The 18,161-nt window shown below is 44.6% G+C and overlaps 1 protein-coding gene across 4 annotated transcripts in view; it reads right to left on the bottom strand.

Annotated features, from left to right (window-relative positions):
* Positions 1-18,161, bottom strand: part of RBKS (ribokinase) — a 129,439-nt gene that overhangs the window by 50,742 nt on the left and 60,536 nt on the right. For all 4 annotated transcript variants that reach the window (XM_075925378.1, XM_075925376.1, XM_075925375.1 and 1 more), the window contains exons 3-5: positions 15,643-15,706; positions 8,894-8,956; positions 3,000-3,164 (exon numbers count right to left, since the gene is read on the bottom strand). In XM_075925378.1, coding sequence (XP_075781493.1) covers positions 3,000-3,164; positions 8,894-8,956; positions 15,643-15,706 — 292 coding nt within the window. The remainder of the gene's footprint in view (positions 1-2,999; positions 3,165-8,893; positions 8,957-15,642; positions 15,707-18,161) is intronic.

Below are 18,161 nucleotides of genomic sequence, written 5' to 3'. Positions count from 1 at the left end.
AATAGTCTAGTATACTTCCTAACATACAGTATTGCATTATACATGAGGGCGCTCCAGGCTAAACCAAAGGAAATAACTGACAGCCAAGATAGGTTTAAGATTTCACGATCTTACAAGCAAAACGTTTACTTAAATTTGACTGTACAGAGCATTTGAAGATGTGCAGCATGTTATCTATGGGAGAGTTGGCCCACACATTAGCAAAGGTTTGATTGCTCAATGATTTCAGACTGAAGGCTTGGAAGTACGCCACTCCTAAGCTGATCCTGTCTTTTGTTGACATATTGTACCACCTAAGGTTGCTAAGCTATGTCTACACTGCATACCTTACAGCAGCACAGTTACGCCACTACACTCATGCAATTGTAAGGCATGTACTGTAGCTATTCTTTACTGGCACGTCTCAGCTCTCCTGCTGACAAAATAAAACCACCACCCCAATGCGGGGAAATAGTTTTGTCATCAGAAGAGTGTCTCCCACTGACAAAGTGCTGCCCATGCTGGTGTTTTTCATTACTAAAACTTTTGTCAGTTGGGATGTGTATTTTTTTCATATCCCTGACCAACAACCGTTTTTACTGACACAAGTGCAATGTAGACAAATCCCTAGTCTTTGCTTGTCTATTTAATGTGTTGTTTTTTCACACTTTCATGTAATAGTGAAACACTCTACTTCTCTTTTGTCTGAGACTTATATCTTAGCCTAAGGAGGTAGAGAGAAGTAAAATGATCTGATCGAGATCATATACTGAGTCAGTGGCAGAAATACCATATAACTTAGGAGCTCACAATTCAGGATGTTTTAACAACTTCATTACATTGACCATTTGGATATAGTGGAATCAGTAAAGGCCTTAAAAATCCCCATCTCTCATGTAGTACAGGTATTCCCTGGATAACTGAGGTCTTCCAAAGAAAACAAGAAATAAAATGTATCTGCATGGAAAAAAAATGGGGGGAAAAAAGCTAAATTTTGCATTATCCTAAAAGAAACAACTCCTACTCCTGCATTTATCATTGTTTAAATATTTAAGAGGTAAATTTTGTGGACTGCATATTCAAATTGCCCCATGCCTATCCTTTTGTTACGACAATGCAGCAGGTGACTGGCATGCTTGAAAAGCTGCTGCAGCACCACTGATAAAATTATGTATGTTGGTTCTGGTTTGTGTATTTATTTCAAAGCAAAGGAACCTCTCTGACAGAAACATTATAAATAATTACAATTAGAAAACTATCAAGGTTTAAATTCAAGGCCTCAAAGAAAACATCTGCTCATGCTAGTTTTGTCCTTTTGTATTTGGAAAAATTGATTTTTTCCTACTCTCTAAGCTTTTGTTTTATTTTGTAATGGAGAACAATCAGCATGTTCTAGCTTTCTAACTTATTATACATGATGTCAGCAAATTATTGGTAATGGCATTTGGCAGTTAACTTGAACTCTGTTTTCTAGCTGGCTCTACAGCACCAAGAGGGTAATGTGTAATTAACAGCCACTGTTTAATTTCTCAAATGTACTTTGATTTAGAAATCAGAAAAACATTGTCCATCAGATTTCACAATTTTAAGGTAGATCACATTTGGAAAAAAAGGAGTATTTCAAAGTGCTCCTTTGAAGATATTTTGCAGTCACACAACATGAGGTTTTTCTGTTGGAAGAATGCCCTGCGTGCACGAGTCCTAATGACAGAAGGAGTTGTTTGACAGCTGTCTCAGAGCAGCAACCAAAATAAGCTGAGAAGACAGACTTCCATGGATGGAAATGGACCCAGGTTAAGAAACTGTAGGGGATCTTGTTGGACTATCAAAACAGATGTAAATTGCAATTTGGAAAACACTTGGTCTCCCAAAAATTATGATTGATAAACCAAGTTTAGGGATGGAAAGGAGTCATAAACTCTTAATATTCATATTTGTATCAAATAATTTTGAATTTATGATATAATTACGTGGGATTTTATTCCAATGTGCACAGTCCTAAAATACTACTAGATCTTATTTTGCCCCTCACTTATACCTATGATAACATTTGAAACCAACCTTGCCCTCGTATAGATGACCTCAAAAGGTACAACGTAGTGGAGGATCAGGTCCTTGAATCCTTCTAATCTGAAGGTATTAATATATGGTGACAGACGACTGGGAGCAAGGAATCCTAGCTCTGTCACCAACTTGCTGCATGACTTTGGCCAAGTCATTTACTGTCACCTTTCAGCCTCAGTTTCCAAATGGGAAATCAGAACAGAATTTTGAATCTCATTGTTTAATCTTTCACCTAGTATTATTTAAATCACTGTGGTAGGTATGCTGGGGTACTTTAAAGTGCTACAAACAAAACAAAATATCCCTCCAATACTGACACTCCATTCTTGGGGGAAAAGATAGCTTGTATCCATATGACTCTTCAGCGTAAAAACCTATTGTCACAAAATAATCTCCACTGAAAGGCAACGGTAACAATTAGATGTAAATTCGAGCATGTGACATATTCATTCTGTGGCAACGTGCCAAATACACTGAACACAGATGAAGTTGTTGCTAAATCAGTAACATACTCAAAGAGACTTTATGGAACTCTATTATTTTTAATGCTTTATAAAGCACCACAGAAATGAATAGTGCTGTAGGTCCATGACCCTACTCCCGGCCCAGAGTATATTATGCTTTTAACCTCTCAACATACCTTCCAAAAATTTAGTTAGAGATGACAAGACACATTATAGTCAAAGACAATATTGCACAAGGAGCCTAGATAAGGTAGACTTACACAAAATAAGATTAAGCGGATGTTTGTCTGCCATAAAGTACATTGAAATATTTTAAATTTTAATTTAGGTTTTTAGAGTGGCATGAGGTTGTGGTCATTGTTTCATCATTCCTACAGGCTAATGTGATAGAAATTAAAATGGTTTGCAGAAGCCACAAAGACTGCTTTTGCAGAGACCAAAACCAAAATGTAAAAGCATTAACGTAATGGATGAATGCTAAAGATAAATTACCTCCACTGGAGTGTGCCATTTTTAGGGCTTCCAGAGAAATAGCAGGTGTTATTTCTAGCTGACAGATGATCACTTTGGCCCTGCAAATGGCATCTGCAGCCCTCTTCAGATCTTCAGAATCCAAAAGCAAATTGGCTCCTGCCACTATGACAATAACATTCTGTCCTAGAGAGAAGATTCTATGTTTTAAATTATGTTCTTTGCTACAAAAATTAAGGTAAGTAAAACAACTTTTTGCCCTTATCCACATGAGAATTTCAAAGCACTTTACACACACACACACACACACACACACACACACACACACACACACACACGTGGAAGGTTGCATATTGGTGTACTTAGTCATTTCAAGATTTCAGTGACAGCCCACCAAGACCTATACATAAAAGATGTTATGCTGTGCACCAAACACAAGGGTATAAATGATTCTTTTGAGAATTTATCAAGTACCGATTATTTCCAAGTTTAATTTTCATGTCCCATTTGGACTAAAAAGAACCAAAAGAACGCTGTACCAATTTGGAAATACATAGGACTTGAGTGTTCCCTAAAGACATTTGTGCTTTCCTGTGATGTTACCATAACAGAAGTAATCAGATTGATATAGTGAGTCACAATGTCCAAAATGTATTTAGAATTTTAACTGTCCCTTCAGCTTAGCATCACTGGATACTGAATCAGATCTGTGAAAATTACGACCATCCTATGAATTTCAAGGGGTATGTCTACACTACCCTCCTAGTTCGAACTAGGAGGGTAATGTAGGCATACCGCACTTGCAAATGAAGCCCGGGATTTGAATTTCCCGGGCTTCATTTGCATAAGCAGGGAGCCGCCATTTTTAAAACCCCGCTGGTTCGAACCCCGTGCAGCGCGGCTACACGGGGCACAAACTAGGTAGTTCGAACTAGGAAGCCTAGTTCGAACTACCTAGTTCGTGCCCCGTGTAGCCGCGCTGCACTGGGTTCGAACCAGCGGGGTTTTAAAAATGGCGGCTCCCCGCTTATGCAAATGAAGTCCGGGAAATTCAAATCCCGGGCTTCATTTGCAAGTGCGGTATGCCTACATTACCCCGCTAGTTCGAACTAGTGGGGTAGTGTAGACATACCCAAGGAGAGCAGCAGCCCTGCTGCAGTTATCAGGGATACTCCACATTGTCAGAGTTCTCAAATATTGTGAGAACCTAAAACAGGCCCTAGCCCCAGTGGGATGACTTTTAAAACAGATAGTTGATCTCGGACTCATAAGAAATTTGTATAGAATATCAAGAGGGAGTAAAGATAGACAGCCAGTCCATTTGAGGGCTGGCAGAGGGAATGGTCTTCCAACTGATATGCGGTAAAACACAATTAGGGCAATAGTTCATACCTTTTCTGGTGTCCATTTTACTGGGTTTTGTGTGTAATGTATAAGTGTAGATGGAGAGGTTCATTACTGTAGGCTCTTGCTATTGTGGTTTAAAACGTCCCCAAGCATATTGCCTTTATTTGGTTGCAATTCTGTTCTTAGTTTTTTCTGTTACAATACCAAGAGGCCCTGAGGCATGAATGCCTGCTAATTAAAATGTATTATTAATCACTAAGTATTAAATTCAGTAAACCAGTTGCTCCTTGATCTATAGCTCCTACCACCCGCCTGCACTGAAGATTCCTTTAGGGGCTGCCAATCACTAAAGGCCACTGATTCTGTAATGGATTGAGTTACTCGGTAAATAAATGGCTAGGTTTTTTAAAAATGCATTATTTTTCTTGAATGAGTCTTCAAAATCCCTTGTGTAAGCAACATGCAAAGCACGTGTCTCCATACTGACATTCTGAACAGAGAGCAGAAAATCAGAATACAATGATTCCAAGCTTTCCAAAGCAACTCCACTGTTGCTTTGGAAACCCCATAACATAAGAACTAGGGGTCACCAAATGAAATTAATAGGTAGCAGGTTTAAAACCAGCAAAAGGAAGTTTTTCTTCACATAACACATAGTCAACCTGTGGAGTCCTTGCCATAAGATGTTGTGAACTAACAGTGTTTAATAAAGAACTAGATAAATTTATGGAGGTTTGGTCCATCAATGGCTATTAGCCAGGGTGGATAGGAATGGTGTCCCTAGCCTCTCTTTGTCAGAGGCTGGAAATGGATAACAGGAGAGGGATCACTTGCTGATTACCTGTTCTGTTCATTCCTTCTGGGGCATCAGGCATTGGCCACTGTTGGAAGACAGGATACTGGGCTAGATGGACCTTTGGTCTGATCCTGTATGGCCATTCTTATGCATTGTCAATGGCTTGGTTCAAAATAGCTGTTTTTGAATAGCAAAACCTTAGCATGTTGGCTGAGGCTTTGTTTTTCAACAGATGAGGATGGGCACCTTGGATGAAAGAAACCTCTTCAATAAATATATGCCAATGTGGATTTTCCTGTAGGAATATTCAAAGGCAAACAGTACCTATTTTGCTCAACATACTTTCTGAAAGTTAACATAGTGAAAAGCTAAAAATGGTGAATTGTGGGGTTCAGATGGAATAAAATTGTGGTGGCCCTCCACCTAAACTGTGTGTTGCCTACATTCCCAAATTCTTCCCATTGGAGTACCTGCATGGTCCTTATGAAATAATGAGCAGCAAAATCATAGGTGCCAACTTCCCTTCTAGTCCGGGGCGGGAGGGGGGGGAAGGAAGAATCTTCACTCCACCCTTTCTCCCAACTACCCAACCCCACCCTGCCTCTTTCTGCCCCATCACACTCCTTCCCTCCCTCCTAGAGAGTCTTGCATGCTGTGGAATAGCTGATCGTGGGAGGTGCTGGGAAGAAGAGGAAAAGTAGGGATTCCAATGGGTGAGAGGCATGAGGAGAGGGGGAAGAAAAGGGAAAATTTAGCTGCCAATGGGTGCTGAGCACTTGCTAATTTTTCTCTGAGTGCTCTAGCCCCAAAGCACCTATGGAGTCAGCACTTATGAGCAAAATAGTTACCTTTACAGTTAATGGCAATATTAAAATAATTGTAGCTATTTCTTTCAACTTGTTTTTGCAGATTTAAGGAAGACAGTGCTGCACTGAGTCACAGATAAAAGAGGTTTTTTGGCAACTGTAAAGGGCTAGTGACTTACATTTTGCTTTAGACCAATAGTCCTCCTAGAGAAAGGTAATATTACTACATTGCTCAGTCCAACTTTTAGAGATATAATGAACACATTCTACTCTTAAAAACAAAGAGTCCTATGACACCTTAAAGACTAACAGATTAATTTAATTTGGGCATAAGCTTTTGTGGGTCAAAATCACTTCATTACACTAGAATAGAATATTCTATTCTTACCTTTACTGATTTTAACTGGATTAACACCATGGAAGAAAATTAAGTTACTTCAAATTTATACCAAGTGGCCCATTGGGGTTCTGCGTATGACCCACAAGACATTATATTTACTATTGTCCACAGACAAGATTGCCTGATTCTGCTGGTTTTGGTCCACATTGTCTTCTTTCCTAGAGGTATTACAAAAGTGACACAGGCTTAAAGCAAGGGTACATGGAGTGAGGTGAGAGCTGTTTGCAGACAATACCTGCAAGAGTCATGTACTCCCTCTGAATCCAAGTGAAGCACTGCTATGGTTCACGCCAGAAATTCAAGGTACACAAATATAGTTAGCAGAACTACCCTATTCTGGGAGATTGTGTTGGTCACAACAATCTTGCGGCCCACTGAGATGATGGAGGGCCACTTATGCGGCCCACTCACTAGCCTAGGTTGCCCCTCTTCTTATAGTCCTGCTAGCATAACTCGTCAGACAAAACAATGAGGTGTCCTACGTCACCTTAAGGACTAAACACATTTATTTGGGCATAAGGTTTTGTGTCCTGGAACCCACTTCCTTAAATGCATCTGCAGGGGCGAATGAGAGCTTTGCAGGGCTCAGGGCAGCACAATTTCTCCGGGCCCCCCTTTGGAGAAAAAAATAGAAAAAAGGCATCAAATGCACAAATTGAAGGCTATTTTCATATTAAATGTGAATTGGGTAAATTTGATAGAAACTTAATTTCGTTGGATAATTTTTATTCTAATTATATTGTAATTAATTTTTAAACAAAATTCTGCATTAATAAAAAGGGGAGTGATGTCCAAATGTTGAGCAAAAAAAGTGCCCCCCCCAAAAATAATCATAGCACCTTTAAATCTCACACTCTCCATCCCCATCAGACATGGCAGGTCAAGAACATCCCAAGTGGCTTTCCAGCTGAGAAAAACTGAAAATACCAGACATTTTACTGGTCCGGTATTTTCTGGGGGTTTTTTACCTGACAGAAGCCACAAATACTGGACTGTCAGGGCCAATACCAGACACCTGGCAACCCTAGTCCTAACCCGAGCCTGCATTTACAATAGGCCAAGGACGTAAATTGGGGGATTTTGGCCCCTTCCCCACTTCGGAAAAAGGGGGGGGGGGAGGGTTGTAAAATGGGCTGTTATAAAACAGGGGCCTCCGGTATTTGTGGCAGGGGTGGGAAACCTCTCTTGGGTTAGGGGCCACTGACCCCACAGAAAAATCAGCTGGGGGCCACACAAACGGGCTGGGGACCAGCAGGCCTGGAGCGGGTCTGGCCAGGGGTTTGGACTGTGCCCCAGGGCAGTGGACTGGGGTGCAGGGTCTGGGAGGAGGGCTATGTGGGTGCAGATATCGGAGTGGGAGTGGCTGGGGGGCCACTTACCTAGAAGCGCTGCTCGCCCGTTTCTCCCACAAGCCCTGCCTGGCCATGTGCTGGGGGATTAAAAGCCTGAGGGGAGCGGTGATTGGTGGGTTCCCACAGCTGCCATTGTCCAGGTCCGGCCAATGGGCTTGTGGGGGGGGGGGCGGGAGCAGCCCCAAGGGACCCTCCCCTGCTGGCTCACAGCTCCTGCACCACAACGGGCCCCACCGCACTGTTCTGCGTGGGGGTGGGGCTGTTGCTTCCTCGCGGCCGGACCCGACCAACTCCGGGTTTGCTCCGGCCGCTGTTGCGCCTGCGCGGGCTACCTGCTGTGGTGGGGGCGGGGCTCAATCTTCCAAAGCGCCGCATCCCTCTCCAGGCCTGTTCCCAGGATGGAGGTGTCTTATGCTGACTCTTATTTAGGGCTGAGTCAAGGTTCAGTCTACTCTAGACATTAATAATTTTTTCCCCAAAGAATTCCCAGTTTAGCGAGTATAAAAGATGGAAATTGTTGGAAAAGAAAAAAATTCAGCTGAGGTTAAATTAGTCACTATGAAAGACAATATAAAAAATGGTTAACTCCCTTTTTTTACCCTGTCCTAAAATATGAAGACAAAGGTATATGCTAAATTAAATAACAATTATTATATAGATCAATTGCTACTTTTGGAGTCTATTCACTATCAAAGAACTCTAAGTTAAATATTATGGCAAGATTTTAAAGACAACTGGATAACCTGAGAACCAAAATGTTTGTAGCTACGCAGACTAAGATACTAAGGACAATCATTTCATAATTCATGGCATAAATTGATCATGTCCTGGGGTCAGGAAGGAATCCTATTTTCCCATTATAAAATCTGCTTGGTCTGGGGACAATTTTTTTATATTAAAAATAACCAAATCCTTCCTTTGATGCACCATGTACTGGCCAATGTTAGATTAGATGAATCACTGGGTAGTCTATTTATGGCTATTTGTATGTAGATAAGATAAGAGTTAGATTCTCTCACCCTTACTCAGACTGAGTGGCTCTCTACTCCATGAGTACTCCATAAGATGAGTTAGTGTGAAATGTTAGGATGTCAGAATTTGGCAGTGAATGAGGGGAAAACCCACATAACAAGGATCAGAGAAAAGTTTCTTTCATGGCTTACAAAAGCAAAACCTTTGCTTACTAGGGATCACTCAGAATGTGAAATATGTACCTTCACTGTTAACAATGATTGAAGCAGCTCCAGTAGCAGCAGTCTCAGACTGACCTACAAATTCTGAGAAAAGGAAAAGTTACTGTATTATTTCAACAACAGCAAGTGATGCGGTTTAATTGCAACAAATCTGAAATAAACCCATAACCTCCTCCAATATTTAAAAATGCTAATAACTATTTCATGTTATGCCAGAGAAACTTAACAACAATAAAAGTTAGGTTACAGCCACAAAAAAGCAACTCTGGGCCCAGTGTAGCTATGTCTCTGCTACAGTGATGAGACACTTTTATCCAGAGAAACAACAGATTCTAGGCTGGAGAAAATTAAAGCACTGGAATAAAACAGCGTATTTCCCCCTCTTAATTTTCTGTTGAGTTCTATTTCAGAAGGAAAGGCAGCCTACATTAATGAAGATGGAGATTATGGCAAGGCTGTACATTTCTTCTTTATATTAATCCATTCAGTTAAATTATTATAGGCTAAGCCTGTTACTATGGTTGCCCAATACTTTCTGTTATAAAACCCAGTTTTCAGTTACATAGAACTTTGCCAGATATTAACCTTTTGAGCTGACACTTTCCAGGCCAGGTGATTGCCTCTATCTGATTATTAAAGTTTCTGGAAAATTTCAGTCAAAATGATGGGTTTTAGCAATGCAGAGCTACATTTGAGGGACAGTCTTGCTTAGATCCTTCTAGCCTGTGGGCTCAATACAGATGGAACTTTGGGGCAATGCTTCAGCTAATTTCTACTGAGTATGGGTATGTCTACACTAGCCCCCTAGATCGATCTAGGGAGGGTAATGAGGGTGACTAAAGTTGCAAATGAAGCACGGGATTTAAATATCCTGCGCTTGATTTACATGTTCCCAGCCGGTCGCCATTTTAGAAATTGACTAGCCCGAAGTAACTGCCCGTGTCTACACGCGGCAGCGAAATGGAATTCCGAAATAAAGCCCTAAATCGAATTAGCTGATATTCCTCCTGGAATGAGGAAACCCGCGCTTCATTTGCAATTTCGGTCGCCCTCATTCGCCTCCCTAGTTCGATCTAGGGGGCTAGTATAGACATATCCTATATGTGGCTGCAATTTTTCAACGGCTTATTCCTTGGCCAAATCAAATGAAACCACCACAATATTTTAACATAGGCAAAGCAATTTATTTTCCCTAACTCCATTCTCAGAAACAAATGGACTATTCTGGGCTGAAATTTCCCACAAAAAGTTTAACCTGAGGTTGACACCTGGCATGGAAATTTCAACTTGAACAGTTCAAGTATGACAAAGTTATGAGTAACTGAAAATTGGGTCTTATAATGAGAAGAATCAAACAATCTTCACCAAAATCTGTACTAGGAGTCCTGTCTATAACTGAGTGTAACGGGATGTTGCAACGCTGCACTAACCACGGCCCCCTCCAAGGGGCCAGGGAGATGCGGAGCGGCTTTCTCACCGTAAGAGAAGCGGTGGCGGAGGCGGAAGGGACATGCCTCCTGACTGGCAGCTCGGCTGGCACTCCCCCGGATGCATCAGGGGAGGCTTTCCCCGCTCCGGGAGAGATGGCTGTAGCAGCGGATGCATGCTGCACAGGCAGCATCAGAGCCGGTGCCCCCGCTGACGCCCCAGGGGAAATCCCGATGCCCGTTGATGTCAGCACGGGGGAGGACGCTGGGGGTGGGGGCAGCAGGAAAGGGGGAGGAGCCACCTGGGGGACGCCGGCGCAGGCATCCTGGAGAGGAAGGGCAGCACCCTCCACAGGATAAAGCTGACAAAGACATTGGGACCGGGGAGGCCAGAGAAAGCACCGGATGAAGGGGCTCAGGGCCTCGAGGAAGCAGCAGGAGAAGCACCCTGGTGAGAGGGGGTTAGGAAGCAGCCCAGGGCGGGTGCAGACAGTGGCCCGCGGGCTGATGAGTTGCGGCATGTAGCCCCATCAGTGAGGTGAGGGGAAAGAGGATATTCTCCCCTGCCTTAGGGCCCTGGGCTGGGGTCTGGAGAGAGGGAGGGCCTGGACCCCCCTCACTTCCCCGCTCGGGGGACTGTCGGGACGACCAGAGAGAGCGACGGAACCTCTCGATTCGGCGGGATGGGAGGAAAGCCGGAGCAGAGAAAGGGGCTGGGGAACATGACCAGGGATGTCCGTGCAAGAGCCCCATGACGCGTGGTGGAGAATGTGGGTAGACAGGAGGCCCCGAGTGTAGGGGGGTGCTAGAGAGAGCCAGGGAGGCTCTGGGTTAAGGATAAGGGGTAAGTTTGTGTCTTTAAGGAGATCATCAAATGGAGGTGGCAAAGGTATTGGAATGGGTGATGGAGAAGCAGCAGCACCAGCAGACCCAGATCGTGCAGCAGCTGGTGTCACAGTTTCAAGAAGAACAGTGGCAGCTGATCCGAGAGCTCACGGAGCATCAGCAGGCCACGGAGGGCAGGCGGGTAAGAGGGGAAGCCCCTCTGCCAGGTGAGGAAGGTGGAGCTAGCAGGGCACAGCTGCCCATCCGGCTGGCGAAGTTGGGCCCAGAGGATGACGTAGAAGCATTCCTAGTGACGTTCGAGAGGGTGGCCACAGCGGCGAGGTGGCCGGAGGAACATTGGGTGACCATAGTGGCCTGCCACTTGTCAGGGCCGGCCCAGCTGGCGTACCGGGGGCTGTCCGCAAAAGATGCTCTACATTATTATAAAGTGAAAGAAGCAATCTTAGATCAGGTAGGGATAACCCCGAAAACGTACCACCAGTGGTTCCGACAAGAGCGCTATCGGTAGGGAGAGAGACCCAGGGCAGTTGCAGAGCGCCTGAAAGAATCAGGGACGAGGTGGCTGGAGCCCAAGTCTAAGACCGGGGTGCAGGTAGCCGAAACCATCATTTTGGAGCAATTTGTGCAGATATTACCTGCGGAAGGACAGAGGTGGGTCCGATGTCACCACCCCTCGACCCTAGTGGAAGCGGTGACAACAGCAACCGCGAGGGATATTGGATCTAGTAAAAGAATACTGGGAGGACCAAGAGTCAAGGGCCCAGAGAACGGTTCAATAGGTGCTGCACCTCAGGGAAAAGTTGCAATCCCTCGGAGAATTAACGAAGGGCAATTTAGAAAAGGCCCAGGGACAACAGGAAGCACGATATAATCAGGGGGCCCACTTGAGAAAGTTTGCACTGGGAGACTGTCTGTCTTATTGTTGCTACCTGTTCGGGACTCTAAGCTGCTGGCGAAATGGCAAGGCCCGTTTGAAGTCCTGAGGAGGGTCGGGAAGGTGGATTATGAGATAAGACTGTATGGAAAGAGGAAGAACACCCAGATATATCATATAAACCTGTTAAAGAGGTGGAAACCTTGAAAAGCGCTCTTCATTGACCCTCAGCCCCCCGAGTTGGACTTGGGCCTGTGGTGTGAACCAGAGGAGGAGCCGTGAATAGAGGGGGAGCTGACACCCGTGCAAAGGAAGGAGGTAGAGCAGTTGCTGCAGGCGTTTCCCACGTATTGACCAGCTGGCCGGGTATGACCACCATCGCGAGCCATGAGATATACACAGAACCAGGGAGAAAGGTTCGTAACGCTCTCAGGCCCTTACCCTGGAAATTGTGGGAACCTGTGAGACAGGAACTACAGATGATGTTACAGTGGGGGGTGGTAGAGGAGGCGGAGCCCAATAGTGTTAGTCCCATAGGCGGATAAAACACTGTGGTTTTGTATAGATTTCCGCAGGGTGAATGCCATCTTCCGATTTGATGCCTACCCCGTGCCTCGGGTAGATGAGCTCCTAGAATGAATTGGGGAAGCTCAGTACCTCTGCACAATCGATCTCACGAAGGGGTATTGGCAAATCTCATTAGCCCCCGGTGCAAGAGAAAAGACGGCCTTCGTGACCCCATTTGGATGGTATCAGTTTATAACTATGCCATTCGGGCTCTATGGCGCAGCTGCAACATTCCAGTGACTCATGGACCACGTATTGCGTAAACATCAGCCGTACGCCGTTGTGCATATTGATGACATCATCATCTTCAGCACAACCTGTATCCAGCATCTGCAGCATGTATGCATTATACTCGAGACACTGGCAGAAGCCGGCTTGACAGCGAACCTGAAGAAATGTAGGTTTGGGTGCCGGGAAGTATCGTACTTAGGATATTCTGTGGGAGGAGGGCGACTGTAACCCTTAGTGGACAAAGTGAGTGCGGTACGGGATTACCCTCTACCAGTAACCAAAAGACAAATACGGCAGTTCCTGGGGTTAGTAGGGTACTATAGACGGTTCATAGCCGATTTTGCAACCCTAGCAGCTCCTTTAACGGACATGACACAAAATAATCACCCCCAAAAAGTGCAGTGGACAGAAAGGGGTAGGCAGGCGTTAGACGCCATCAAACGGTGCCTAGTATCTGCCCCAGTACTACGGCAACCAGATTTCTCAAAACGGTTCATCTTGCAAACAGATGCTTCCAAGGTAGGATTAGGGGCAGTATTGGCGCAGAAAGTGGGAGGGCAGGAACATCCAGTGTTATATGTGAGTCGCAAGTTGTTCTCCTGGGAAAGAAACTATGCGACTATTGAAAAGGAGGCCCTGGCGGTCAAGTGGGCCATTGAGGCTTTACATTATTATCTTTTAGGGGATCGGTTCCTGCTGATCACGGACCATGCTCCATTAAAATGGATCCAATTGATGAAAGAGACGAATGCGCGAATAATGCGGTGGTACTTGGCTCTCCAGCCGTACTGTTTCCAGGTGATACACTACCCAGGGGCAGCGCACCAGAACACAGATATCCTTTCGTGAAGTGCGGAAAGAACAGGTGGGGTGGGGGAATCCCCAGAACTCGACTTAAAGGGGGAGGTGTGTGACGTGGTGGCGCAACCCAGCACTAACCGCGCCCCCCCCAGGGGGTCAGGGAGATGCGGAGCGGCTTTCTCCACCACGAGGAAAGCGGCTGCGGAGGCGGAAGGGACGCGCCGCCCGACTAGCGGCTTGGCCGGCAGTCCCCTGGACGCATCGGGGCGGATTTCCCCACTCCGGGAGAGACGGCTGCAGCAGCGGATGCGTGCTGCACAGGCAGCATCAGAGCCAGTGCCCCCGATGGCGCCCCAGGGGAAACCCTGACGCCCGCTGATGTCAGCACGGGGGAGGATGCTGGGGGGAGGGGCAGCAGGAAAGGGGGAGGAGCCGCCCGGGGGACGCCGGCACAGGCGTCCTGGAGAGGAAGGGCAGCACCCTCCACAGGATAAAGCCAACAAAGACATTGGGACCGGGGAGGCCAAGGAGAGCGCCGGATGAAGGGGCTCAGGGCCTCGAGGAAGCAGCAGGAAAAGCACCCTGGTGAGTGGGGGTGAGGAAGCAGCCCAGGGTGGGTGCAGACTGTGTCCTGCAAGCTGATGAGTTGTGGCACGTAGCCCCATCAGCGAGGTGAGGGGAAAGAGGATATTCTCCCGTGCCTTAGGGCCCTGGTCTGGGGTCTAGTGAGAGGGAGGGCCCGGATCCCCCTCACCTCCCCGTTTGGGGGATTGTCAGGATGACCAGAGAGAGCAACGGAACCTCTCGATCCAGTGGGACGGGAGGAAAGCTAGAGCAGAGAAAGGGGCTGGGGAACATGACCAGGGAGGTCCGTGCAAGAGCCCCGTGACACTGAGATAGAGAAACTAAGATTTAGATGCAGACTTCCCGAAAAAAAGTGGATATAAAAATGTGGCTGCCTTCTGAGATATGTAACAATAACACTACAGGGTGGGACAGTTAATACCCCATTGTAATATATGGATCAAATATACTCAGTTTACAAGCAAAAAGATATTTTCTTTAATTACCAGCCTTGCAAAGTTAGCTTGGGATATAAGTGTCAAACTGGACTGCTCACCTCACATCTCACCATCAGTAACTGACATACTAAAGGCTGGTATAGACAATTGTGCAACCTCCCTCTCTGTTCAACTGTGCCATTAGAGACACTTGTGCACTTCTACTGATTTCAATTGGGACTTATTCAATAGTTCTGTTGGGGCCTGACCCCAACATCCAACATGGGAAAGACTCTCATCGACTGTAAGATGTTTTGCACCAGGCCATTGGTGATGCAGAAGAAGAAAGCAGAAGAGCAGTTCAAGTCTCTCACTCTCTACCTAGGCTGACTTTGCATGGCTAACAAGAGTAAAATGCAACAAAACTTTGTTTTCATCACTGAAGAGAACAGATGAGATATTCAGGACACACACACACACATTGAAAGTGCCATTTATATAAATTCACATTACAGAAAAGAACTAACCAAGCCACGCTTTAAGGAGGGACAAAGTGTCTTTGTAGTGACTTATATAAAAGTAGCACTTTTTCTGTCTTTGAAGTCAATCCATCCTCTGATGATTTAGGTTCCACTATTTATTGGTATAAATCAACATTGAACATTTAGGACACTAATTTTGGAAGCTTCAATACTTGGGTGCTTAACCAGAACCTCATTTTTCAGTTATGCAAAGCATGTGTAACTCCTATAAATTTCAAATGAGTTGTTGGTTCCCAGTGCTCCTGAATATAAGTCTCTAGATGCCTCAAATTTGATCCAAAGTTAGTGACCACCTTTGAAAATGCTGGCCTAAAGATTTAACATTTGAACCATGTAATGAAAAATATACTGCAAAGTACCATTCTGCATCAGCATGGGGGTGTGAATTAATCTATCAATGTACCCTTCTCCCTCCTCCATTACTAGTTTCAAATTTTATCTAACAGATTAACTGACATGTTTTTAAAAACTGAAATTTTACCTGTAGAAATCCCATTTCTCTTGAAATTTTCAATGTAATCATTGCCAAATGAGTCCTTCCCAACCTAAAAAGAAGGAAGTTATGAATATTATATCTTTTATGGTTCACAAACTGATGCAATACAGCCATCAGCCACTAGTCTTTATTTTACAGCTCTTTTATCTCAGTTACTTGATGAAATAGCATTTTGCAGCTCTAAAATAAGAAATCCACAAACAAAATGATGCACCATTCACAGGCTATATCTACACTACAGAGTTATGTCTGAAAAACAGACGGTTTTCCGAAAAAAACTTCACTTATGTCCACATTGCAATCGCATTTTTTCGGGAAAAAATTGAAAGAATAGAGGGTTTTTTTTTTTTTTGACATTGGTAAACCTCTTTCTACGAGGAAGAAACCTTTTTCTGAAAGAGCTCTTTCAGAAAAAGGCATGTGCAGATGGGGAAGAGGGAGTTCTTTTGGAAGAAGAGGAAAGAGGAAAAAGCACAGGTGCCCTGGTGGCCACTCCATCCATAGTAATCACAGCTTACATGCGAGATAGTGTCCATTCAGCCTGGACGCTATCTTTCGAAAAAGCAGATCACTTTTTCGATGTGGTTTGGCAGTGTGGACACTCTCTTTCTGAAGAAGTTTTTTTGGAAGATCTCTTTGGAAAAGTTTCTTCCAAAAGAAGCCTGCAGTCTAGATGTAGCCACACACGCCTAGAATCACTGTCATAACTCACTCATCTTTCTAACCTAACTTGAATACTTTGTGGCAAAAACTTACACTAAGACAGAGTTAAGGATGTTTGGTGGCACATCATACCCTTGCAGAACACTGAGTGAGCAAAACACATACTTCTGAAAACCAGGAAATCCACAGTTAAGGTTGCCCATGAAACCTTAACTCTACCCACTTTCAGCAGTGCCCCATTATGCTCGATTAACACGCATTTACTCTGCTATGCCTATCCTTACTGAAATATATAAACACTTCACCCCAGTTTATAACCCATTCACTCTCACTCACATTATTCCATCTAACATCTAATAACAAAGACAGTCCTTACCCCCAAAGAACTTGCAGTGTAAATTAATTCATGGATGTGTGCAGCAGGGCATACGTATGTGTTGGGATGCACTGACAGAATTGTTGTGTAGAGAGGACTGAAGTGCACTGGCACAGCTTTGGGGTGCAAGAAGATTGGGGTCCACTGACAGAGACGGAGTTGCAGGGTGAATAGGGAACCCTAGCAGACATAGGGGCATAAGGTGCACTGACACTGTTTGGGGTACAAAGGGTTTGGAGCGTACTGGTAGACCAATGGAGTGTAGGAAGGTAGCTATAAAAATAATATGTAACAAATGGGAAAAGGGGGAAGTTGATAATAATGAATATAAATCAGAAGCTTTAAAGCAAAAGGAACTGTAGAAAACTGGTAAGGCGAGCAAAGAGATAAAAGAAGAAATGTATGGTCAGCAGTGTTAAGGACAACAATAAGGAGTCTTTTAAGTACATTAAGAACAAAAGAAATCATAACAATAGCATCAATCCATTCCTAGATATAAATAGTAATATAATTAATGCCAATCAACATGGGTTTATGGAAAATAGACCCCGTTTGTAACAGAATATCCCTTCACTCAGCTGGTGAATACTGTAGCCAAGACTGTTCCTCTGGTATCCAAGCCACAAACACATGCAGACTGATTCTCCTTCACCATGTCTGCATTAAATCTTCAGTTCAAAGCACAACAAAATATACCACAAGTTTATGGCAGGAGGAATTTTATGCAAAGCTTTCTTTTTTCTCCAAGGTATACCTACTGCATTCCCCATACTTCCTGTTTCTTTTAAATATATCCACCTAGTAACTTAACCAATTTCCTCATTAGCCCAAGCATCAGTATTCCTGAGAAGAGACTAATTAGTTGACTTCAATTAAACCTGTAATTTTTCCCAAGCTCACGCTCCCTAGCAGCACTCTCAGGCTGTGTCTAGACTACATGCCTCAGAGGCATGTAGATTAGACACATAGGCAATGGCAAATGAAGCCGCGATTTAAATGATCGCGGCTTCATTTACATTTACATGGCTGCCGCGCTGAGCCAGCAAACAGCTGATCAGCTGTTTGTCCACTCAGCGCGCTAGTCTGGATGCTCCCCCGCCGACATCAAAGCCCTTTGTCGGCAGCCCCGTTATTCCTCGTGGGATGAGGTTTACCTGGGCTGCCGACAAAGGGCTTTGATGTCGGCAGGGGAGTGTCCAGACTAGCGCGCCGAGCGGACAAACAACTGATCAGCTGTTTGTCGGCTCAGCGCGGCAGCCATGTAAACGTAAATGAAGCCGCGATCATTTAAATTGCGGCTTCATTTACCTTTGCCAAAACAACAAATCTACATGGCTCTGTCGATGGAGCCATGTAGTTTAGACGTACCCTCAGTGAGAAGGGAACCAATGTTAGTGCCCTGTTCCACTGCACTGTCAAAGTAATTTGATATCTCTTTTTTTAAATAAGATTGCAAAATGGACTG

The sequence above is a fragment of the Pelodiscus sinensis genome, chromosome 3, assembly GCF_049634645.1.
Source record: "Pelodiscus sinensis isolate JC-2024 chromosome 3, ASM4963464v1, whole genome shotgun sequence".
Lineage (NCBI taxonomy): Eukaryota > Metazoa > Chordata > Testudines > Trionychidae > Pelodiscus > Pelodiscus sinensis.
The sequence above is the reverse complement of the archived record's forward strand: the minus strand, read 5'-3'. Positions and strand labels throughout refer to the sequence as shown.